Below are 25,379 nucleotides of genomic sequence, written 5' to 3'. Positions count from 1 at the left end.
GGGAAGCGGAGCGGCGGTGGCGCGTTCAGGGGAGGAGGTGGAGGCAGAGCAGAGGTGAGCTGGGGTGGGAAGTTGTTCCTCTCCCGACCCCGATATAACGTGGTCTCACCTATAAGAAGGTAAGATTTTTGGCTCCCAAGGACCACGTGTGTCGGGGGGGGGGGGCTCAGCATGTCAGGGCGGGCGCAGAGGAACCACTTGCGGTAACACGAATTCGGATATACGAGGTAAAGCAGCCCCGCTCCCCGGAGCTCTGCTTTACCACATTATATCTGAATTCGCGTTATATCAGACTGCATTATATCGGGGTAGAGGTGTATATACACACAGTATAAGTTTTAAACAAACAATTTAATACAGTACATAGCTCTGATGATTGTGAAGCTTGGTTGAGGTGGTGAAGTCAGAGGGTGGAAGAGGGTAGGATATTTCCCAGGGAATGCCGTACTGCTAAATGAACAGGAGTACTTGTGGCACCTTAGAGACTAACAAATTTATTAGAGCGTAAGCTTTCGTGGGCTACAGCCCACTTCATCGGATGCATAGAATGGAACATATAGTAAGAGATGTGTATGTGTGTGTATATATATATATTACACACACACACACACACACACAGATAAGTTGGAAGTTACCATACTAACTGTGAGAGGCTAATTAGTTAAGATGAGCTATTATCATCAGGAGAAAAAAAACTTTTGTAGTGATAATCAAGATGGCCCATTTAGACAGTTGACAAGAAAGTGTGAGGATACTTAACTTAAGGAAATAGATTCAATATGTGTAATGACCCAGCCACTCAGAGTCTCTATTCAAACCCAAGTTAATGGTATCTAGATTGCATATTAATTCAAGCTCAGCAGTTTCTCCTTGGAGTCTGTTTTTGAAGCTTTTCTTTTGCAAAATTGCCACCTTAAATCTTTTACTGAGTGGCCAGAGAGGTTGAAGTGTTCTCCTACCAGTTTTTGAATGTTATGATTCCTGATGTCAGATTTGTGTCCATTTATTCTTTTGCGTAGAGACTGTCCGGTTTGGCCAATGTACATGGCAGAGGAGCATTGCTGGCACATGATGGCATATATCACATTGGTAGATGTGCAGGTGAATGAGCCCCTGATGGTGTGGCTAATGTGATTAGGTCCTATGATGGTGTCACTTGAATAAATATGTGGACAGAGTTGGCATTGGGCTTTGTTACAAGGATAGGTTCCTGGGTTAGTGTTTTTGTTGTGTGGTTGCTGGTGAGTATTCGCTTCAGGTTGGGGGGCTGTCTGTAAGCGAGGACTGGCCTGTCTCCCAAGATCTGTGAAAGTGAGGGATCATTTTTCAGGATAGGTTGTAAATCTTTGATGATGAGCTGGAGAGGTTTTAGTTGGGGGCTGAAGGTGACAGCTAGTGGCGTTCTGTTATTTTCTTTGTTGGGCCTGTCCTGTAGTAGGTGGCTTCTGGGTACTCTTCTGGCTCTGTCAATCTGTTCTTTCACTTCCGCAGGTGGGTATTGTAGTTTTAAGAATGCTTGACAAAGATCTTGTAGGTGTTTGTCTCTGTCTGAGGGATTGGAGCAAATGCAGTTGTATCTTAGAGCTTGGCTGTAGACAATTGATCTTGTGGTGTGTCCTGGATGGAAGCTGGAGGCATGTAGGTAAGTTTGTTAGTCTCTAAGGTGCCACAAGTACTCCTTTTCTTTCTGGAGGCATGTAGGTAAGTATAGCAGTCGGTAGGTTTCCAGGCACAGTAGTATCCAGGAAATAGACCGCTTGTGTGGATTGGTCTAGGCTGAGGTTGATGGTGGGATGGAAATTGTTGAAATCATGGTGGAATTCCTCAAGGGCTTCTTTTCCAGATGATGAAGATGTCACCAATGTAGCGCAAGTAGAGTTGGGGCGTTAGGAGACGAGAGCTAAGGAAGCGTTGTTCTAAGTCAGCCATAAAAATGTTGGCATACTGTGGGACCGTGTGGGTACCCATAGAAGTGCCGCTGACTTGAAGGTATACATTGTCCCCGAATGTGAAATAGTTATGGGTGAGGACAAAGTCACAAAGTTCAGCCACCAGGTTTGCCGTGACAGTATCGGGGATACTGTTCCTGATGGCTTGTAGTCCATCTTTGTGTGGAATGTTGGTGTAGAGGGCTTCTACGTCCATAGTGGCCAGGAGGGTATTTTCTGGAAGATCACCAATGGATTGTAGTTTCCTCAGGAAGTCAGTGGTGTTTCGAAGATAGCTGGGATTGCTGGTAGTGTCGGGCCTGAAGAGGGAGTCTACATAGCCAGACAATCCTGCTGTCAGGGTGCCAATGCCTGAGATGATGGGGCGTCCAGGATTTCCAGGTTTATGGATCTTGGGTAGCAGATAGAATACCCCTGGTGAGGGTTCTAGGCATGTGTCTGCACAGATCTGTTCCTGTGCTTTTTCAGGGAGTTTCTTGAGCAGATGGTGTAGTTTCTGTTGGTAACCTTCAGTGGGATCAGAGGGTAATGGCTTGTAGAATGTGAAGTTAGAGAGCTGCTTAGCAGCCTCTTGTTCATATTCCAACTTATTCAGGATGATGACTGCACCCCCTTTGTCAGCCTTTTTGATTATGGTGTCAGAGTTGTTTCTGAGGCTGTGGATGGCATTGTGTTCCGCACGGCTGAGGTTATGGGGCAAGTGATGCTGCTTTTCCACAATTTCAGGCCGTGGACGTCGACGGAAGCATGATGAACTAGCACTCGGCTGAGCCCTCAAGGGTTAACACATTATTGTTAATGTAGCCTCACACTCCACAAGGCAGCACAAATGGAGGGAGGGGAGACAGCATGGCAGACAGAAACAGAGACACACACTGTGTGAGAGAGAGAGAGATGTGCATTGCCCCTTTAAGTACACTGACTCCACTCTAAGTAATTTGCCTTTTTAAGTAGATCAGCAAGTTGAGACAGCAGCTGCTGCTGCTGCCAGGAAGCTCCCTCCGTCCTGAGCCCTGTCGTGTGTCCCCCGCACCATGGAGATGGGGTATGTGGGGTGCAGGATCAGGGGGGAGGGGGACACCCTGACATTAGCCCCACTCTCCCCCACACACAGCAAGCAGGAGGCTCCCGGGAACAGCTCCAAGGCGGAGGGTAGGAGGGACAGCACATAGCAGTGGGGGGAGGGACAGCAGAACTGGCAGTTGATAGCCTGCTGGGCAGCTGCTGCACAGGGAATTTAGGGGAGAGGGGAGCTGATGGGGGGCTGTTGGTCCACCCTGGTTCCAGGTTCCAAGCCCCCACCAGCTAGCTGCAATGGGCTGCTCTTCCGGCAAGGAGTGGACAAAGCAGGCAGCTGCCAAACAGTGTTATAAGGGAGCATTGCACAACTTTAAACAAGCATGTTCCCTAATTGATCAGCAACATAACAACAAAACAACGTTAATTGGGACGACTTTAAGTGAGGAGTTACTGTCATGAAGACCCTCGCCTTGAGGTGGGTAATTAGTTAAAGTGACCCATAACTACATGCAAGGCTACAGAAAGTTAAAAAAAATCGGCATGTTTTATCTTGAGAAAAGAAGACTGAGGGGGGACAATCTTCACATATGTTAAGAGCAGTTATAAAGAGGGCTGTAATCAGTTGTTCACTATGTCCACTGAAGGTAGGACAACAAATAATGGGTTTAATATTCAGCAAGGAAGATTTAGGTAAGATATTAGGAAAAACTTTCCAACTATAAAGGTACTGAAGCTCTGGAACAGGCTTCCAAAGGAGGCTGTGGAATCCTCATCACTGGAGGTTTTTAAGAACAGGTTGGACAAAAACCTCTCAGGGATTGTCTATGTCTACTTTGTCCTGCCTCAGTGTAGAAAGCTGGACTTGATGGCTTCTTGAGGTCCCTTCCAGCCCTATATGTCTATAATTCTATGAAGACTCTACAGATTGGGATGTAGAATGTGTCCCTGATTCTGGGACAATAATCCCTTGATCAATGGCCTGGTTATTGGAAGTTGTATCAAGAGGTCTTGGAGATCTGTATACCAACAGAATCTTGGCCAAGCTGAGACTATCAGTATTAATGTTGCCTGGTCCTGTTTTAGCTTTCTGATCAACCTTGAGATCAAGAGAATTGGAGTAAAGGTGTAGAGAAGACCCTTCGACCAAAAAGATGTATGATAGGTGTACCCCATTTCTGAAATATGAAGTTCAGTATTTCGGTCTTCAAAGAGCACTCATGGTGGTGGCATCTGTGATAAGAGTCATTGTTGTTGATTCTGGATTGCAGAAGAGAACTCAGGCACAGACATTGTCTGGGTCCACCCACCAATCCAGGGAAGAAAGCACTCACTGAGGTTCACAAATCAGCATGTCCAGAGAGTGCCTGCTTGGATGTTACAGAGTGGAACCAGACCTGCAAGCACCTGAGATAAAGGCAGCCATGTGGGCTCACGTACATTCATGAAGCCACATAATCTAGAAGTCATAGGCAGGAATGGACCTTTGTCCTGGGTTCATTTTGAAGCTCTCGCAAATACAGTATTTTATTTGTGATCCACTATGACCCTGTGACAGGGCAACGACTCACCGGTGTGGCGCCTCCTGTCGGTCATCCAGGGAATTAGCTCTTTCCAGTCTGGAGCGCCCTCTTCAGGCAGGTGTCTCACCTGCCACTGGCCCCCCGTGTCCCTCCTGGACCCCGGTGCCATTCTAGATCAGGGTTCTACCTGTAACCCCGAATCAGGGTCTCCCCTCCCCGGGGAACCCCCAACCCCCTATCCCTCTGTTAGGGACACTGGGGCATGGCCACTAGGTAACTCGAGGGGATGGAAGACCACGAGCGTCGATGAAGCCCCCTCGCACTAGGCCCAAGTGGCCTTGGCCCCCGCTCCCGCCTGGAGGCATTCGCAGCAGCTCTGCGTACTAGGCCCAAGTGTCCTTGGCCCCCCGCCTGGAGGCACTCGCAGCAGTTATGCTGAGGATCTGCAACAATATGCTGCAGAGTCAGGCTGCCTGAAACTAAGCAAGGCCAAACAGGGCAGATATGGAAGAACAATGCTGAATAAAGCAGCTTTATGTATGGTTTAAGAAATGATACAGAGAACAAGGGAACTAGCTTGGAACTGGATTGGCTGGCTATATGGATACTTAGGGCAGCTTGCTATTGGATAAGTATGCTGGGAAAAAGGATGTATAAAAGCCTGTGTAACTTCCTGCTCTGTGTGCAGGATTTGAGATTTTATTCTCCCTGTACCTTTTTGCAGCTGCAAATAAACTTTTCTGCTTCTCCACCCCATTGTGATTATTGGGTGTAGCACACCGGGTAGCGAACCAACTCCAGCTGTTGTTTAGCCTCTCGGCCCTGGGTGCCGGCAACACCTCCCTTGCCTCAGTGGCTACTGTCAGTCATCATCTAGCCCCCGCTCCCTGGGGCAGACTGCAGTCTGTACCAGTCCTCACTGGCAAGGGCGGGGTCAGACCAGCTGCCTCTGTCTAGGTCTGGGCTGCTCCTCTGCAGTCTTAGTACCCTTTCAGGGCCTTTGCCTCGGCCTGCAGCCTGGGGCTCTGCTAGGCTGGAGCTCCCCAGCTCCCTCTGCCCTTCCCCAGCACTGCTCTGCCCTAGGTACCCTCCTCAGCTTCCCAGGCAGCCAGGTTCTCCTCTCTCCAGGTAGCTAGAGAGAGTGTCTGTCTCAGCTCCTGGCTAACAGCCCTCTAAAAGGGCCAGCTGTGGCCTGACTGGGGCATGGCCCCACCAGTGGCTACTTCCCCCAATCAGCCTAGCTTTCCTCTGGCTATAGCCCTCTCTTAGGGCTGTTTCAAGCCCTCTGAGGCATGATGGGGTGACCATCCCACCACAGACCCCTAGATCGTTTTCAGAAGTACTACCACCTGGCCAGTTATTCTCCATTTTGTAGTTGTGCATTTGTTTTTTCCTTCCTAAGTGAAGTACTTTGCACTTATCTTTATGAAATTTCATCTTGTTGATTTCAGACCAATTCTCCAGTTTGTCACAGTCATTTTCAATTATAATCCTCTCCTCCCAGCTTGGTGCCATCTGCAAATTTATAAATGTGTGCTCCATTCCATTGTCTTGATCATTGAATAGTACCGGACCCAGGACCCTACTACAGTGGCTCTCAACCAGGAGTATGCATGCCCCCAGGGGTAAGTAGAGGTCTTCTAGGAGATACATCAACACATCCAGATATTTACCTAGTTTTACAACAGGCTACAAAAAAAGTACGAGTCATCAGACAGTGACTTGTTTATACTGCTCTATATACTATACACTGAAATGTAAGTATAATATTTATATTTATATTCCAATTGATTTATTTTATTATATGGTAAAAATGAGAAAGTACCCAATTTTTCAGTAATAGTGTGTTGTGACTCTTCTGTATTTTTATGTCTGATTTTGTAAGCAAGTAGTTTTTTAAGTAAGGTGAAACTTGGGGCTACACAAGACAAATCAGACTCCCGAAAGGGGTACAGTAGTCTGGAAAGGCTTCGTGCCACTGCCCTACTAGATATGCTCTTCAAGTCTCACAGCAAACCATTGATAACTTTGAGTGTAGTCTTTCACCCAGTTGTGCACCCACCTTATAGTAATTTCATCTAGACTGCTTTTTCCTCATTTGCTTGTGGGAATATTATGTGGAGCTGTGTCAAAAGCTTAGCTAAAATCAAGATATATCCCATCTATAGCTCCCCCCATCCACCAGGCCAGAAACACAGTCAAAGAAGGAAATTAGGTTGGTCTGGCATGATTTGTTCTTGACAAACCTGTGCTGGCTGGTCCTTATAACCCTGTTATCCTCTGGGTGCTTACAAAGTGATTGTTTAATAATTAGTTCAGTATCTTTGCAGGTATCAAAGTTAGACTGACTGGTCTATAATTCCCCAGCTCTTCTTTGTTCCCCTTTTTGAAGATAGGTACGTAGTCTTCCCTTCTTCAGTCCTCTGGGACCTCACCCATCCTCCATGAGTTCTCAAGGATGATTGGTAGCACTTCTGAGATTGCTTCAGCTAGTTCTTTAAGTACCCTAGGATGACTTTCATCAGGCCCTGCCCATTTGAGTACATCTAACTTGTCTAAATATTTTTAACCTCTTCTTTCCCTACTTTGCCTTGCAGCCATTCCCTCTTGTTGTTAATATTAATTGTGTTGAGTATCTGGTCACCGTTAATCTTTTTAGTGAAGACTGAAGCAAAATAGGCATTAAACACCTCTCCTACGTTATTAGCTTTCCTCTGCTAAGTAGCGGACCTATACTTTCCTTCGTCTTTCTTTTGCTCCTAATATATTTATAAAAGCTCTTCCTATTGCCTTTTATATTCCTTGATAGGTGTAATTCATTTTGTGCTATAGCCTTTCTGATTTTGTCCCTACATGCTTTGTTATTCCTTTGTACTCCTCCTTAGAAGTGTGCGCATTTCCACTTTTTGTAAGATTCCTTTTTGATTTTCAGTTCATTAAAGAGCTCCTGATGGAGCCATATTTGCCTCTTATTATCTTTCTTGTCTTTTCTTCTCATCAGGATAGTTTGCAGTTGTGCCTTTTAACATTGTCTCCTTGAGAAACTGCCAGCTCTCCTGAACAACTTTTTCCCATGGGACCATACCCACCAGTTCTTCGAATTTGTTAAAGTCTGCTTTTCTGATGTCCATTGTCCTTATTCTGCTGCTCTCACTCCTTCCTTTACTTAGAATAGTGCAATCTATCGTTCCATGATCACTTTTACTCAAATTGCCTTCCACCTTCAGAGTCGCTGCTAATTCCTCCCTATTGGTCAGAATCAAGTCTAAAATGTCTGTTCTGTTGGTTTCTTCTTCCTTTTTCAGAAATAAAAAGTTGTCCCCAATACATTTCAAGAACTTCTTGGAAATTTCATGTTTTGCCATATTACTTTCCCAACAGATGTCTGGGTAGTTAAAGTCCCCCATTACTATCTGGTCTTGTGGTTAAGGTATTTGTTTGTTTTAGAACTGACTCATCCAACTCCTCTTCCTGACTTTGTGGTTTATAGTAGACTCCTACCCAGATGTCCCCATATATTTTAACCCCTTTTATCTTTACCCAGAGACTTTCAACTGGTCTGCCTCTCAACTCCTTCTGGACCTCAGAACAAGTGTATCTATTCTTGATGTATAATGCAACAACTCCTCCTTTTCTATTCTGCCTGGCCTTCCTGAACAACCTATGCCCCTCTATACCAATATTCCAGTCACGAGACTTATCCCATGAAGTCTCTGTGACACCAGTTAACTCATAATTTAGCTTATGTACTCATACATTCAGTTCTTCCCATTTATTCCACATACTCCTTGCATTTATGTATCAACATCTAAGATATTAAGCAGATTCTCGCACTGATTTCCCTCGTGTTGCTCCTATGACCCTACTGTAATTTGCCATGTCCCCTCCCCAAGGCCTTCTGTTAAGGTCACCCTTTTTTTTTTTTATGGTTACCTGGGGGCTTTTGTCACCTGTCCCCTTTGAACCTAGTATAAAGCTCTCCTCACTAGATTGGCAAGTCAGTGAGCAAAGATGCACTTCCCTTTCTTGGTCAGGTAGACTCAGGGCTGGCCTTACCATGAGGCAAACTGAGGCGGCCACCTCAGTTGCCAGACTGTGTGTGGGGGGGCGCCACTAGGACCCAGAGTGTAGAAAAGTGTGACTGCTGCTGGTGCATATGTATTCTCTCTGCTCTAGATGCACAGAGATGGTGGAGTGCTGTGCTGGAGGAAGGAGGGCACAAGACACATAGCAGGCAGGCAGGAGAAAAGGTGAGAGGAAACAACAGAAAGCAGCAGGAACCGCAGGGAGAGAGAGGAGGAGGAGCCTCTTATGTACCTCTCTAGCACCCCCAGGAGCCTGGACTGATTAACACCAGCTTCTCAGGGAGCTTCCTGTTTCCTGCTGCTTCCCTGGACCCACTTGAGGAGAACAGGCAGTCCACTGAAGTAGTAGGAGCCAGTTAGGCCCTTAAGATGCTGATATCTTCCCTCACTCAGGCCCTGCTACCAGCCTGCTTATTTGTTCCCTTCAACTGAGTGCTGAGAGTCACTACAACTGGCACAGAACAGCAGTCATGAGTGAAAGAAGAAAACGCCCCTCTGGGGCAGCATTCAGAAAAAGAAAGAAAGCAAAGGAAGCTTTTCTATCTAAGCAGGAAGGAGCTCTCCTGAGATACATAGACACCAATGTTCACGGTGAGCCTTCCGGCCCCAGTGAGGATGTGAGTGGCGAGGAGATGCCTGATCTTCCAGTTAGCCAGAGTGCAGGTGACCTGGCAGCTACTGCAGCATCCATATCTCCATCTCAGAGGGATTTAACCATGCACATTCCTGAAGAAAACTGTAGATCAGAGAAGAGTGTGGTGGAGGCATAAGAAACAGTTCTGCTGAGTTTAGTTCCTTAAGTCTAGATGATCCAGGACTGTGGACCCACTTGAGCAGTAGCCCGAGGGACTTCCTTGTACTGCATGGGCCACAGCAAGTGAAAAACTTCATGTTCCCCAAAGACAATGAAAATAGAAGTTTCCATACAACACATTACTGGCGTGAAATCCCCAGTGGTGACAAAGTGGAGAAGCCATGGCTTATGTACTCAAAAACCCAGAATGCTGCATACTGTTTTTGTTGCAAACTCTTCCAGTCTAATGTTCCAGCCACATTGGGTTCTACAGGAACAAAGGACTGGAAAAATCTGGCTAGAAATCTGGCATGCCATGAGATGGCAGCAAATCACGAGAGAGCATTCCATAGGTGGAAAGAGCTTGAGATGAGACTAAGGTTAAAGGCCACCACAGACAATCAGCATCAAGAGAAGATTGCATCAGAGCCTCATTACTGGCAAAATGTTCTGAAAAAGGCTTGTTGCCATGGTGAGAATGCTTGCTACCCCCAACCTAGCACTGCGTGGCACTTTAGATCAGCTGTATGTGCCAAACAATGGAAACTTCCTTAAAATTGTGGAGCTGATGGCTGAGTTTGATACTGTACTCCAGGAGCATCTAAGAAGAGTGACCACGCAAGAAATGTACACACACCACTACCGTGGAAAAACAATTCAAAATGAGATCATACAGTTACTGGCAACAAAAGTCAAACAGAAGATTGTGGCAGATCTGAAGTCAGCAAGATATTACTCTGTTATTCTGGACTGCACACCTGACATCTGCCATATGGAACAAATGACTTTAATGGTGTGTTTTGTAACCACAACAGAACCCAGTGAAAATGTCCCTGCAATGGTGACTTTCAGAGAGCATTTTCTAGAATTTGTTGACATTGATGATACTACAGGAGCTGGTATGACAAATGTGCTTCTTAAAAAGCTGGAAGATACGGGAACTGTGACAGCTGACATGAGAGGTCAGGGCTACGATAACGGTGCCAACATGAGAGGAAAGAACGGAGGAGTGCAGACACGGATCCGAGAGTTAAACCCTCGAGGTCTTTTTGTCCCATGCAGTTCTCATTCACTGAACTTGGTGATCAGTGATGCAGCATCAGCTTCTACTGAGGCTGCTGAATTTTTTAATGTAATTCAAAGCATCTATGTATTTTTCTCTGCATCAACTCATCAATGGCAAATTTTGAAGCAACATCTGGGAACATCCTCTCTGACACTGAAACCACTGAGTGCCACACGATGGGAAAGTTGATAAAGCCTATCAAACACCAAATTGGGAAGATAGATGATGCCATAGTTGCCATTATGGAGGATAATGCTATGACAGCAAAATAGTTTTACTTTCCCCTCCTACTGTCCTTGTAAACTGCTGGAAATGGCCCACCTTGATTATCATTACAAAAGGTTCTCTCTTGCCCCCTCCCCCCACCCCGCTTTCCTGCTGGTAATAGCTCACCTTTCCTGATCACTCTTGTTACAGTCTGTACGGTAACATCCATTGTTTCATGTTCTCTGTGTATATAAAATCTCCCCACTATATTTTCCACTGTATGCATCCGATGAAGTGAGCTGTAGCTCATGAAAGCTTATGCTCTAATAAATTTGTTAGTCTCTAAGGTGCCACAAGTACTCCTTTTCTTTTAGCATTTTTAGTGGCTATTACATCAGCCACGAGAGTGTCTGGGATGCAAACGCTATTGGCAGAACGTCCATTTGCTATTTTTCACAAGGATAAAATCTCTTTGAGGCCATATGCCAAATTTATGTCAAAAGTAATTTCAGACTTTCATGTGAACCACACTGTTCATTTGCTGCTGTTTTTGTTTGTTTGTTTTTTAGCTTCATGCTAACACAGGTGAGGAGAGTTTACACCCTTTCTATATCCATAGAACCAAACCATTTAGAGTCTCTCCTAGACCTTGTGTGGCCATCCCAGAAAAACTAAATGGGTGACCATTCTCAGTATCGAGATTATTGCATTGGATAATGAATATTGATCACTTGAGAGAGTGCCTGCTTTTTCTCCCTAGCTCCCAGCACTTGTGCTGCAAAACAGCTGTTTTGTGGGGCTGGGAAGGGGGGGAGGGAGGGGGAATGCGGCGCGCTCAGGGGAGGAGGCGGGGCCGGGGTGGGGATTTGGGGAAGGGGTTGGAATGGGGGCGGGGAAGGGATGGAGTTCGGGCGGGGTCAGGGCCAGGGGGCACGAGCAAATCCCCCCCCGCCCCGGTGGAGTGTCCTCTTTTTTGAATGTTCAAATATGGTAACCCTAGGTTCTGCTACCAGAGTGTGAGTCAGCATGTTGCAGATGGATTCCCTGCTGACCCAGTGACAGATCACTTTGCCACTGTTAAGGCCTTGGCTGGGACATGGTGGAGTCAGGCGGGCCTGCATCCCCCTATCCCCTGCCATCTCACCCCTGGGGTAGCAACCTCCCCACCATAGGCCAGGAAGTCTGTATTGGTGCTTACTCCCTGCCTGAGCCCCTAGACTGCTTCGGTGCTCACCCCTGCAAGAGCCCTAACTGTTTGCCACCCAACCCTGGTTGGGTGCCTGGGCTTAGAGTGCTACATCTCTGCCTTGAAACAGGCCAGACCCCTAACTGTTTGTGCCTCTGCCTCATCCAGAGGGAGCCAGAGCCCATCTACAGACTGTTTGTAGCTGTCTGCCCCAGCCAGGTGGCTGTTGGCTAAAGACTGTTTGTGGCTCTGCCCTGCCCAGAGGGACAGAGCTCCCTGCTGGACTGCTGATTATAGGCTGTTAATTACTGTCTGCCCCAGCCAGGTGGCTGTCGGCTAAAGACTGTTTGTGGCTCTGCCCTGCCCAGAGGGACAGAGCTCCCTGATAGACTGCTAGTTATAGGCTGTTAATTACTGTCTGCCCCAGCCTGGTGGCTGTGGTCTAAAGACTGTCATGCTTCACCCCATCCAGGGGGCTGGAGCTCTCCCCTAAAAGACTGTTATTTGCGGTCTGCCAGTAGTGAGGCAGAGTGGCTTCCCTCCCTACTCGAGAGTGAGGGACCACTACAACCAGCCAATGTGGACTTCAGCAAGTCTGTACTTCATTCCCTGTTCCCACCTCCTGCAAGAAATCCACTAGTGAGCCGCCTACAGTAAAATGTATATTTGCACAATCACTAGTAGGAGAAAAAATGGTTAATTGCCTTTACAGTAACTGTTGTATTTTGAGATGTTGTGTACATAAACATTCCTATGACCTCGCTTTCTTCTCTACTTTGGAAGTGTCGTCATCTTCCTGGTGCAAAGGAAATGAGAGGGAGTCGGAGCAGCCCTGCCCTTTATGCCCTCAGCTACAAGGACAAAGACATGGCAGGTGCATGCCCCGCCCTGTCAAAATTCTCCTACTCAAGTGCACTGGGCGCATAGACACCTGCAGTGGAATATATGTGTCCACAATACATCCTGAAGAACAGCAGTTACTGGAGAGGTAAGTAACTGTTGTTTTTGTTGGTTTGTTTCCTGAACTCTTCAGGGTAGCTATGTCAGTTATGACACTAGGTAACACAGATAAATAATTTGTATAAAATACAGAAAAAGGTATTAATTCTGTTCTAAAGGACACATAGCAAGGCTGTGCATGCAAGACTTGCAAGAGCTCTCTCATATACACACACAGTCACACACGTATTACGTACATATGTATCCATCCCCTTCCTTCTCCTCCTTCCCAGAACAATTAAGCATACATTCAAACCAAATTGTATACTGTTTAAAAGACAAACCATCCAGAACATACATTCAGACTAGTTTTATATTATTTTGTAGATAAATCACCCACACAAACACATTCATATCTGTTTTTCAGTATTAAATTATGTAAAACACAAATGCGTGCACACACAGCCTAACCTAAAGGAAATCTAATGGGGTAATGGATAATACACACAAGCAGGAGACAAAATGCAAGCCTAGTTTAAAACATTCTATATAAAAGAATCTTTAACATTTTACATCTGTTTCAACAAACAATGTCCTTTTTGTTCAAGTAAAACTGTAAGGTTTCAGCATTTAAGGTATAGATGGAATGTAATTTATTAAAATTATTAAACTTGGCTTTAACAAATAAAATTAAAACAGCAATGAAGTAGTAAGGGAACCTGTATTTTTAGTATTTGGGAGGCAGTAGATACAAACAAAATGTTCTTAAGACTCAATATATCTAATGTGCTTTAGTGGTAAATATTTTGCATTAACAACTATTTTTTGCCCATTGAATGAATAGAAAAAAGAAATTAAAAATAATCCAACACATTTACACACACAAATCCACACAGAGTAACCCAGAGTAACTTTTAAAGGAAACATGAAAAAACAAAAAGAAAAGGAGTACTTGTGGCACCTTAGAGACGAACCAATTTATTTGAGCATAAGCTTTCGTGAGCTACAGCTCACTTCATCGGATTCATTTTTGCGAATACAGATTAACACAGCTGCTACTCTGAAACATGAAAAAACAAGACAATGCAGATTAGAGATTTGGTCTGGATTTGAGAGGAATCTTTGGTAGTTGTCTGTTTAGCATGGGTAAACAGACAGCTCTCCCAAACCTGAGGCAACATATTCCTCTGATGCCCCTTTGTTTTTCCAACTGTCTACTCAGTTTCTCAGAGGGGTGAGGTGTCAGAAATCGTAAGTAAGTAACACCTACAAAGGCATCAGGAGGATTTAGCATACATACCAGAGCCAAATGGTGAGATGGGTCATTTCTGACTAAGATGAAAAACCTTGTAATACAACAAAAATGCTTCTCTTTATATGCTTAGTGGTATTTTAGAGAAGTACGTCAAAAGCAACAACTGTTGTTTCGTAGTAACCTAAGGCATAAGTTGGCCCCTAAAAGAACAGCAGTAATTAAACACGAAACCTACAAGAATGGTAAGGTGCAAGCCAATGACAGCATTATATAGCTACTCCAGTCCAAAACTGCAAGCCCAGACATTTTTTTCAATGGCTAAAAATGTCATGTGAGAATCAAAATGCATCAACATCCTTACATTTGTAGCAATAGTTTATAGAGTGGTCTGCAAAATAATTATTTTTTCCATTTTATTTATCATCCAATTGAAGAGGTCCCAGAGAATTAATTTTTCTGCAGTTTATATAAAACTTTACAGTGTATAGTGCCTTTAAAACTGTAACATCTAACACCCCCCCCACCCCCCAAAAATTTTTAATATTGTCTTAACCAAAGAGGTCTTGTGAATAAAAATTGCTGGACAATGTTTCAAAGAGCTATTGTTATCCCAACTTTAAAAAAAAAGAAAAGAAAAAAGGTTAGCTTATTTTTAGAGCTTTGTCTAAATAAATCGCCCAGCATGCAAAAAACACGAATCAAGAAAAACTTCTCTAAATGCAATTTACAAAGATAGGCCAAAACTGTGTAGTAGGCTCATCATCTGAAGATTTTAAAGAACGTTTCAGATACGAGAGTGCAATATAAAACCCCTCATTTACAGAGACATTTTACAAAAAAAAAAAAATTTAACAGAGAAGCCATAGTTTTGTAGCTTCATGTAGAGAGCGAAGCTGTTGGGCCCAGCACTGTTATCTGAAGAGGGATGAACTCTTACATCCACTCCATATACCCCTCCCCTCTTTTCCTGAGTTGTTTTTCTAAAACTGCCATCTTCTCCACATCCTACTGATGAACAGACCACTTTTAATCAAAGATCCAGTGACATAAGAAAGGACATCTGTCAAGGTTCCTCCCCCACTCTGAACTCTAGGGTACAGATGTGGGGACCTGCATGAAAAACCTCCTAAGCTTATCTTTACCAGCTTAGGTCAAAACTTCCCCAAGGTACAAAATATTCCACCCGTCGTCCTTGGATTGGCCGCTACCACCACCAAACTAATACTGGTTACTGGGGAAGAGCTGTTTGGACGCGTCTTTCCCCCCAAAATACTTCCCAAAACCTTGCACCCCACTTCCTGGACAAGGTTTGGTAAAAAGCCTCACCAATTTGCCTAGGTGACTACAGACCCAGACCCTTGGATCTTAAGAACAATGAACAATCCTCCCAACACTTGCACCCCCCCTTTCCTGGGAAATGTTGGATAAAAAGCCTCACCAATTTGCATAGGTGACCACAGACCCAAACCCTTGGATCTGAGAACAATGAAAAAGCATTCAGTTTTTTACAAGAAGACTTTTAATGAAAATAGAAGTAAATAGAAATAAAGAAATCCCCCCTGTAAAATCAGGATGGTAGATATCTTACAGGGTAATTAGATTCAAAAACATAGAGAACCCCTCTAGGCAAAACCTTAAGTTACAAAAATGATACACAGACAGAAATAGTTATTCTATTCAGCACAATTCTTTTCTCAGCCATTTAAAGAAATCATAATCTAACACATACCTAGCTAGATTACTTACTAAAAGTTCTAAGACTCCATTCCTGGTCTATCCCCGGCAGAAAAACCACAGCATATAGACAGACCCACAGACCCTTTGTTTCTCTCCCTCCTCCCAGCTTTTGAAAGTATCTTATCTCCTCATTGGTCATTTTGGTCAGGTGCCAGCGAGGTTACCTTTAGCTTCTTAACCCTTTACAGGTGAGAGGAGCTTTCCCCTGGCCAGGAGGGATTTCAAAGGGATTTACCCTTCCCTTTATATTTATGACAACATCAAACAAGGTTTTAAAAAATAAACTGTCATAAACTTTTCAACGTTTAATGTGAAAAAACAGGGCATAGAAATAAGAGAGCTGGGCTGAATTTTAGTGAAAACTTTGACAACTGATAAATCTTAATTTTAGTGAAACAGCTTTGTGTCCGTTCTTTGTGAGCTCTCATGCTTTCGCATGGCCGAGAGTTTGTCAAACAAACCCTCCACAGTTTTATGAAGCGTTATTTCCCCCCATTGGTTTGCCTAACTTTCTAATAATTTTTCAGGAGGGCCTCAGAAAGAGTAAATAACTAACATTAACAGAAGCATTAGGAGGATTACATACTTGGTGATGTTCTGTAGCGGTACCTGCAAAGCAACAACCACATTGTTTGTTTGTTTCTTTCTTTTACCATCACATGGATGGGGCCCTGAAGAATTAATTTTCCTCTCCTTGTATAACACTTTTACACACGCTGTAACCATAGATACTTTACGGTGGTCAATAATACAAGGCAATAGATGACAGACCTGACAAACTGCGGAAAACAGTGGCCCATCACCCATATACCTAAAGTACTCCTGAGCCACAGACCTCCCCCATTTTCAACAAATTTCCTCTTACATCGGCCCCTCTTCCACTTCAACTATGCCTTTTAATTTTTTAAGATTAAAATTTCATCCTTGGTGTTGCATAACAGATTTATTTCGTATTTAATGTACATCATTTTATGATGGAAAAACAGCTGACAGTTCTTTAAAAATATGGTAAAAGATATCCTGTACTCAAATTGCTTGATTACAAGTAGCCAATGACGGCAGTCTTGGAAAGCCGCATGATCAGTTTAGATTGCCAATTTGTGTAGCGCATGGAATATATACAAGTGACTTGGCTGAAGTTCAACCAGGAAAAGGGAACGCTTTCTCTCTTCAAGACTGCTCTGCAACTGGTATGTGCATATTTCTTTGAGTTTGGCAAAGCTCAGTATATTAAAACTTTCAAGAGCTATCAGCTACTTAGATGGCTATTTCTGGGAAGGGAAGTTAGTAAAAAATGAGAATGTTTTGTTTTCTGCTCAACAAACCAATTAAGGCAAAATGAAATATGCTGTAAATCCTAATAACAGGTATTTGACAAAATTATGCACCCAGGGTGGGTAGCAGAAAGTCATTTTTGTTTGTTTTTTTGCCTGCCACCGTTCAGACTGTATGAATGCATCAAAGTCGATATTTCTCAGACAGTTGGAGGCTGATTTTACGGAAAAATGAACTTTGCTACAGTTTAAATTTGACTACCTATATTTCAAAATGACCAATGGAGACAAAATACATCTTACTAATGGTATTGGGGTTGTGAAACATTTTTCAGAAAGATTCAAGGTTCTTTCTATCCTATGTGCTTTGATATTATTATCCATGTTTTAAGAGAAGCCATATGTCGCTTGCTGTTTTCAGCATGCTCTATCCTCCTTCACCTATTTTCTGCCCTCTTGAAAGATGCAATGATCTCTTCACCCGCAATCTTGTTCGGTCACCGAGATGTGTAAAGTACCAGTAATGGCAGAGTGCCAACTTTGCAATACCTCTTAGTGAAGAGAGGAGAAGGCATGTGAATGGACCTGTAGCTTAAGTGACATGGAAACTGTATATGGGGCAGTATACGCATCTTGTAAGAGTCAGCATAATGAAGGCCTGATTTTATGTTTATGGTGTGTGTTTGATACTTTTATTATTTTCTACCCATGCAGTCACGTTAACACCAGTTAATATGTGAACAATAGGTCAGAATTTTGCCCACAGTGTTTTCACTGGAAGTGGTCTGTCATGTTTCTGATCTGCAAGAAGGAAGCAATGTTATTAAAATCATAGTCAGACTGGAGGCCCTTTGTTCTTCAAAGACCTATTATTCAATTATCAGGAAGAAAGTGAGGTTTTATTTTTACAGCTTGATAACTATTTATTTTAGAAACAAGACACACACAGGCTTGCTTTTAACTGTTAGCAGTTGCAGATTAGTGAGGCAATCAGTAATGAGTTTCTGTTGACATTTCAATGTCCCCAATACCTGTGAATCATACAACATATAAAAAGATGATTGGCTAAATGAGGGTTTCACAGTCATATATCTGCTGCTTACCGAAAATGGATCTTGAACACAATTTATCGCCCTGTTCTCATATCACATCTTTTATTGTGGTATAATTAAGATACTTCTCTAATAAAACATTATGGAAATAAGATAGCCCTTTACTGAAGGAAATTTCACCTAGTGCATAGGACACCAGATGCTGATGTAGGTTCAAACACCAGGAATCATGTTACCAAGGGGCAAGGGGTGTTGCCAAGCAAATTACAGTTGTGCAAGTAAGGGCAAAGTCCTGTCTTTGGAGAACTAAGAGTGCTGCCACATGTGGAACAAGGAAAAAATGAAAACAGAATAATATAAATGTACCTTCATCCCAATCCTGTTGTTATTTAATATATTTGTATCACATCAGTACCAGGATCCTCAGGGTACATCTACACTGGAATTCTGTGAGCAGATGTGATCACCCTGTCTCAAAAAAGATATATTGGAATTGGAACAGGTTCAGAAAAGGGCAACAAAAATTATTAGGGGTATGGAATAGCTTCCATATGAAGAGAGATTAATAAGACTGGGACTTTTCAGCTTGGAAAGGAGATGACTAAGGGGGGATATGATGGAGGTCTATAAAATCATGACTGGTGTGGAGAAAGTAAATAAGGAAGTGTTACTTACGCCTTCTCATAGCACAAGAACTCGGGGGTCACCAAATGAAATTAATAGGCAGCAGTTTTAAAACTAACAAAAGGAAGCATTTCTTCACCGCAACGCACAGTCAACCTGTAGAATTCTTTGCCAGAGGATGTTGTGAAGACCAAGACTAACAGAGTTAAAAAAAAGAACTAGATAAATTCATGGCTATTAGCCAGGATGGGCAGGAATGGTGTCCCTAGCCTCTGTTTGCCAGAAGCTGGGAATGGGCAACAGGAGAAGGACCACGTGATGATTACCTGTTCTGTTCATTCCTTCTGGGGCGCCTGGCATTGGCCACTGTTGGAGGACAGAATACTGGGCTAGACAGACCTTTGGTCTGACCCCATATATCCATTCTTATGTGCTTCTCTCCCCTGTTGCGGAGTGAAAAATTCAGAAAATAACAAGGGAAAGTGAGTGAGTGATTGTACAGGGGAAACAGTAAAACTGGCTGCAGTTAAATGTACAAAGTAAACAAATTGAGAAATCAGAAAAATGTTTTCTTTAATCTTTCACTGATAATCATCTTAGATGTTACATATAACAATAGTAGCTGAAACATTTTCAGACTTCAGTGATTTTTTTTTAAGTTGATGGGTGCCTTTGACAGCTATATTTTCAATATGTACTAATGTACGCTGTTGTTTCAAAATGTCTGAAAGCTGTTTGTTGGTGCCAGAGTAATTCCTGATTTTAGTCAGACCACCACTGAACTCAAAAGAAGTTTGCCTGAGTAAATGACATCTCAGAATTTTGTTGGCTGCAGCAGGAAAATCCTGGTTCTTGGAGCTAATCTGCCTCTTTGCGAACAGCAGGAAGAGCGAGAGTTCCATTTCTGCAATAACCTCCATAGTATTTGTGTTGTGATGGTCTCGGATCACACGGAACGGATGACCAGAGTAGGCCAGGACTCACATGGGTGATGACCAGGGAACCGTTAGGTGTTGCTGGAAGATACGTTGGCCATTAGTTAGTGGCACCCTTTCCTTTGAATCAGGAATGAACTATGCCCCAATGTGATGTTAGGGAGAGATGGGCTTTGTGGATGAAAATGTACACCTATTCATAATCTGGACAGAAGAAACTGGGCCAAATTAATTCGTGGTCTATCTCTGTCGACAACAATTTGGCCAGTTATCCAGTGGATAGCATTGCTTCCAATGAAGTGAGAAACATGCCATTTCACAAAGAGATATGGGTAACATTCCTCTAATTACATCACCACAATGACATTAGACACCCTGACTATTTGTGACACAGCTAGTCCCTAACAGACTATTTCAAACCATTCCTTTTATTGTTTTCCTTTCAGAAATTAAACTTCTGAACTCATCTTGTGAAACTAAAAATGAATTCTCAACCTGTCATCTTTGTACAGCCCCAGTTTTCTGTGGCTACTGCACAAAGTAATGTCTGGCAGACCGGGTTGATGGATTGCTGCAGTGACTGTGGAGTCTGTAAGTGGATAGTCAAATATTGTATTTTTGTTTGGGTTTGAGGTGTCTTGATGTTTGGCTTAATATTATATCTTCAGTCTTTTAGTGGGTTTGACTTTAAATTGGGAGAATCCAATTTGTCTGTTTTATATTTATTTATAGGAGTGGCTTGTAGTTGGATTTCCCATATCCACTCTGAGAGCCAGTGACTAGGTGGCTACATCACCCACTCACACACAAAGCAAGGTGTTGCTAAGTGTAGAAGGCTGGAATGTCAGTGCCTGGGTAAGGTTGCTCAGTGCTTCTGTCCTGGGAGAGCCATACTCGCAGTGCAGCCTGCTAATTCAGCAGGCCGCGATGTTACTCAAAAAGAAAGACCACGGGCTTGGTTTGGGGACAAAGGCACTCGGCCAGGTTTATTGCCGTCTGGTCACAATACTAGCATCCCATAGGAGCTACAGATACATTAACACAAGTGCCCAGTGGCAAGGAGCAGCTCAGTCAGCAGTGGGAATTTCTGCCGTCCCCTGCCATTTATAGACTGAGACAAACAACTGGGATAAACAACTTACATTCCAGCCTACGTGTTTCATGACCTCTGTTTGTTACTTCCCCTTGTTCCTGATATCTTGGGCAAAACATCCCTATTCATTATCTTGTACTCGATTGGGATGTATCTGTAGTAGCTGGAATATATTTATGTAAATATCTAGCGCCTAGTGCACTAGCAACAACTTTGCCAAGTTCATGTACCGGTCAGTGAACTTGTAAGCATCTGCTCTAATACGTGGTCACAGACCAAAAAAGGAGTGTGTTTACAGCAGAATAACTAACATGGGTTAGCTATCTTGCTGGAGGCAAAGTGCTCATATAGCTTTTAGCAATGTAGCTATGCAAGTGCGACCCTATCTCCCGCACCTGTGGTTCACCTCGCTTAGTTACATCATGGTAAAAACTATAATACCTCGCCTCCACTGAGACAGCTGAAACATGTGTGTTATCCCACTGTAAACACACACTATTTTTGGCAGTGAAGAAATGGCCTTAAGTCATTATGGGGGGCAAGCTGCCATTCATATGACATCACTATTCCTTCAAAAGTCTTTCAAAGATCTTGGCCTCCTTTGCACTAGCTCTGGCCCATTGGCACATCCCTAACTTTCTCCTTCCGATTTTGTAGCGATTTCTACATCTCTCCTAAAAGTGGTGGTGAAAATTAACTGTCTGCATGAATGAAGGGGAGAACATTGAGTGAGCCTCATTTGTTTGTCTTTATCCAGGCCTATGTGGAGCATTCTGCTTCTATTGTCTTGGATGTCAAGTAGCAAGTGACATGAATGAATGCTGCTGTTGTGGCGGAAGCGTTGCCATGAGGACTCTCTACCGGATAAGATACGGAATCCCTGTTAGTTACTATTCAATAATATTTTGTTTTGCTCATGCTCAAAGAACAGCCCTTAAAGCAACATGTCATTGATCTAAGCAGATCAGTTGGCTACATTTTCATTAGCCAGCTTCCACCCAGTGTGATTCCTCCCCATCTGAACACGGCTGCTAGGAGTCTTCCCTTATGATTTGAGGGCACTGTGGTCTAGAAATTAGCGGAGGATTGGTCATTTGAAGACTTCGGTTCTACTTGCAACTGCCACCGACTCACTGTGTAACCTTGCACAAGTCCCTTAGCTCTTCTTCCTTTGTTCTCCCCATCTGTAAAATAGATCATTCCTTTGGTACTGTTGTAAAGCACTTTGAGATAATTTCATGAAAAGTAGAAGTGCAATTATCCGTTATTAATTGATGCCCCTTTAAAGCAGAGATTTGCTACGTACCTGAGATAGAGAACCCCCTCTGATGAGGCATTGGTTACATTTAAATATCCATCTAAATTAAATGTATATTGGATAATTTCTAATGCAGACATTGTACATAATACTAACCTGATAATCAACCGCCATTTAGACCAAACTACTGATCTAAATCTTGGCTCTTACTCCCTCAGCATGAATCTCTTCACCAAGGGTTCTCCTGATGAGCTGAAAAGGTGTTGCAGAATGTAGACAGAATTCTAAATGTGTGGTTCAATCAACAAGGCGGTTGTGTATGTGTTTTTTCAAGCTACAATATTGTAGTTTCTGGAGTTAACTCCTTCTGTGCCAAAGCACAAATAACAGAAAAGCCTAAGAAATGAAAAAACAAGATTAGATAACATATGAAAGTTAAATGAATAGATCACACTGAATTGGGATGTGTTACAAACACAAGAGAGGAATAATATGAAGGGACTGAGGAAGGTTAGAACTATAGCCATGAAATTATAAAACGAGATTCAGCCTAATGTCCCCAGGGGGGAAAAAATTGCAAATGTGTACATGTTCTGTGGGTGGAAAGACATGGACAGGCATGTCACTGAAATGCTTCAGGGTGATACTGGTCACGAAATTACACGTATGATTACACATTCAATAGAGCAGTAATAACACAAAGCCAAGGAGGTTTAGGAGAGCTATGAAGAAATATTATAAGCTAATTAAAAAAACAAACAAACCTCAGCTTCTATTTAGGCGCTTAAATGAATTGTCCAGATTTTCTAAAGGGCTCAACAGTATCTTCAAAATCTGGCCGCTTCACTTTGGAGCCAAAATATAGGAGCTAAGATCTTTTAAAAATTTGGAGCTATGTCAGAGCAGGAAGGCAAAAGTTTCTCTATCTAGAACATATTTTTCCCTGCTGGATCTTCAATGCAGGATGCAGGTAGGAAGGAAATTTGGAAGGAATTGGAAGGAAATTTGGAGCATGGAGGCATTGACCGTTAAGGAAAATTCAGAGCTAAATATGTATAGTTTTTGACAGTTAATAATAGTGGGGGCTAAAACTGCAAAGATCTGAAAGGAATATAGCAGTGTGTTAAGGAGTGGCGCGAGGACTAGCAAAAGGATGAAGTTAAGAAAAGGAAGAGTTTGGCTGAATATCAGACAATACATCCCAGCCCTAAATGCAAATCAACTGGACACCAGACTCCCAGTTTACCGGTTGAAAAATCCCACTACTGGAAACATTTAAAAATGGAAACTGGCCAGAATCCCAGAGGTTACTCTATAAGGAACAATCCTGCACAGGTAGGGAGGTGGGCTGACTTGATCTAGCGGAGCTTCCAGTCTAATCTCAGTCTGGTTTCCATCTGCTAAAGCCTGGTTGTTATTGGGTAAACCCCACCCATTAGATAACTCTGCTTCCTAATTAACTTCTTTGGTGCCTAAAGCAGCCCTTTTAAGAGCTACCAGCACCCAGTCTCTCTGCCTCCTACAGAAGGCAACTGGGAACATTTTTCTTTTTTTTTGCTCACTGCAGTAAAAAGCAGGGCTATGGATAACAAAGTAGGGTTTGGTATCTTCTAGTTTCTATGAATTTAGGCCAAATAGTACTTTAGTAACAAGAAAAGGAAAGGATGTTTAAAATGTATTTTCCCCATAATGGCCCTGTCATCCCACTCAAAGGCAGCACAGAAAGCCCATATGCTAGTCTGACTTTAAGTCCAATGTGTGTAAGTCAACAAAAAGTTAGATGTACTTCTTAAAGTTACAGCCTTTATTATTTTTTCTGTTTCAACAGGGATCCATCTGCTCTGATTTCTGCACTATCCTGTGGTGTCCTGTGTGTGCTCTTTGTCAAATAAAGAGAGATATTAACAGAAGGAAGGAAATGGGGATATTCTAGTAAGGTTTGTAAGTGTTTGATAAATCAAGAGGCTTCTCTGATGCAATGTTTCAATTAGTTCTAGGACAAATGGTAGTGGTGACGGAAAAGTTAGTGTAGAACCAAAATGATATGCAATCAGTGAACAGATTTCTATCCAATATAGAGCGGAGTCCTGCTCTACCCACCCTTTCTGTATCTAAATGAAGTCTTCTTGGGCCCCAGCTGGCCATCTATAATATGGCTTTATCTAAGCAGCATATAAGCCTTTTACTTGACTCTGTATTAAGAGGAGCCACAGTAAGAAGTGGAGTGAGAGTTACCAAGCCAATTTAAAAGGAAATGTATAATCATTTACAATGGGCAAAGTGCCTGGCTGGGAATGCAAGACCACAGGCAGCAAGAACCATCTAGTACTGGGGTAGAGCCTTGTTAGTACGCCACAGGTGGCAGGCATTCCACACTAGGTGGCACTTGCAATCGTGTAGTGGAATTCCACACAGGAACGCAAAACAAACAGAATATGTCAAACACAAATCGGAAGAGGGGGGTGTGTGCTACAGGGGACCAACATGGCTCAACCGTTGAGTGGACTGTGGCAGGAAGCTAGTTTCCCTTCCAAGAATTAGGCAGCTAGACCTGCTTTAGCAGTGCCCTTGCATTGCAATAGGTGGGGGTGAATAGCCATTCCTTCATCTTCACTGTGTAGTCTCACAGCTGTAAAAGGGATTTGTTTGCTAGGACTTTACTGACTTGTTCAGGATTAGGCTTTTGATGTATCTTTGTGGGATATTACCATGTAGCAGAACTTTACATGATTGCGATTCTTGTGTTTGCACAAAGCTAAATAGTGTCGATTATGGAGAAAGTGTAGTTCCTGGGTGGCATTTTCAAAAGCACCCCGTGCTGACCTAAATCTTTTTTCCATTAATACTCAGAGTCAAATCCTGTCCTCATACCACTCCATGTTCCTTGATTTGAGGCAGATTAATTAAAATACACAGCTATGCACTATATATAAGCAATAATGAGTCTTATATTGCGTAAGTAAATTTCAAGGTAGTGTATTAACAAAACTAATGGTATTATTAATCTCAGCCATGAATGTAACTCTTTTCTCCCCTATTTTAGATGTTCCTGTATTCATTGGTTGTGAGTCCTATAATTTCCATAAGCAAGAGTCTTCTCATTTCCTGCTGTACTTACTGTTCAAGAAAGTGCTGTATGCATTTTAATTTGATTGTTGGAAAGCACTACTTATCTGAAATAAAGTAAAGTAACAACCTCAAATTTGTCTTTGTCTCTCTTATTGTGCATGTGTGTGGAGAAGCAGTTGCGAAAGTTAAGTTTTATTGTATGTACTAAGCTGTCTTGGAAAGAGTATTCTCCTGTTCCCAATAACTAGCTCATGCTAGTTTGTCCTTGGTATGATCATTTCACGGGTTCTGCTTCCATCCTGCCAGAACATAAGAGA

The 25,379-nt window shown here is 43.0% G+C and overlaps 1 protein-coding gene across 5 annotated transcripts; it reads left to right on the top strand.

Annotated features, from left to right (window-relative positions):
• The first annotated feature begins 31 nt into the window (after positions 1–31).
• On the top strand, positions 32–25,195 carry PLAC8 (placenta associated 8). Of its 5 annotated transcripts, none has more exons than XM_077814971.1 (6): positions 32–119; positions 12,610–12,814; positions 20,089–20,233; positions 21,493–21,617; positions 23,822–23,930; positions 25,037–25,195. In XM_077814971.1, the coding sequence occupies exons 3-5, from the start codon at positions 20,125–20,127 to the stop codon at positions 23,924–23,926; spliced, it is 339 nt and encodes a 112-aa protein (XP_077671097.1). In that variant the 5' UTR covers positions 32–119; positions 12,610–12,814; positions 20,089–20,124; the 3' UTR covers positions 23,927–23,930; positions 25,037–25,195. The 5 variants fall into 5 exon arrangements, with proteins under 5 accessions (XP_077671097.1, XP_077671096.1, XP_077671099.1 ...); XM_077814970.1 differs by lacking the exon at positions 32–119 and adding an exon at positions 2,904–2,994; XM_077814973.1 differs by lacking the exon at positions 32–119 and adding an exon at positions 3,427–3,444.
• The last annotated feature ends 184 nt before the right edge of the window (positions 25,196–25,379 follow it).

Source organism: Eretmochelys imbricata, chromosome 4, assembly GCF_965152235.1.
Source record: "Eretmochelys imbricata isolate rEreImb1 chromosome 4, rEreImb1.hap1, whole genome shotgun sequence".
NCBI lineage: Eukaryota > Metazoa > Chordata > Testudines > Cheloniidae > Eretmochelys > Eretmochelys imbricata.
This window is presented reverse-complemented; position numbering and strand designations above follow the sequence as displayed.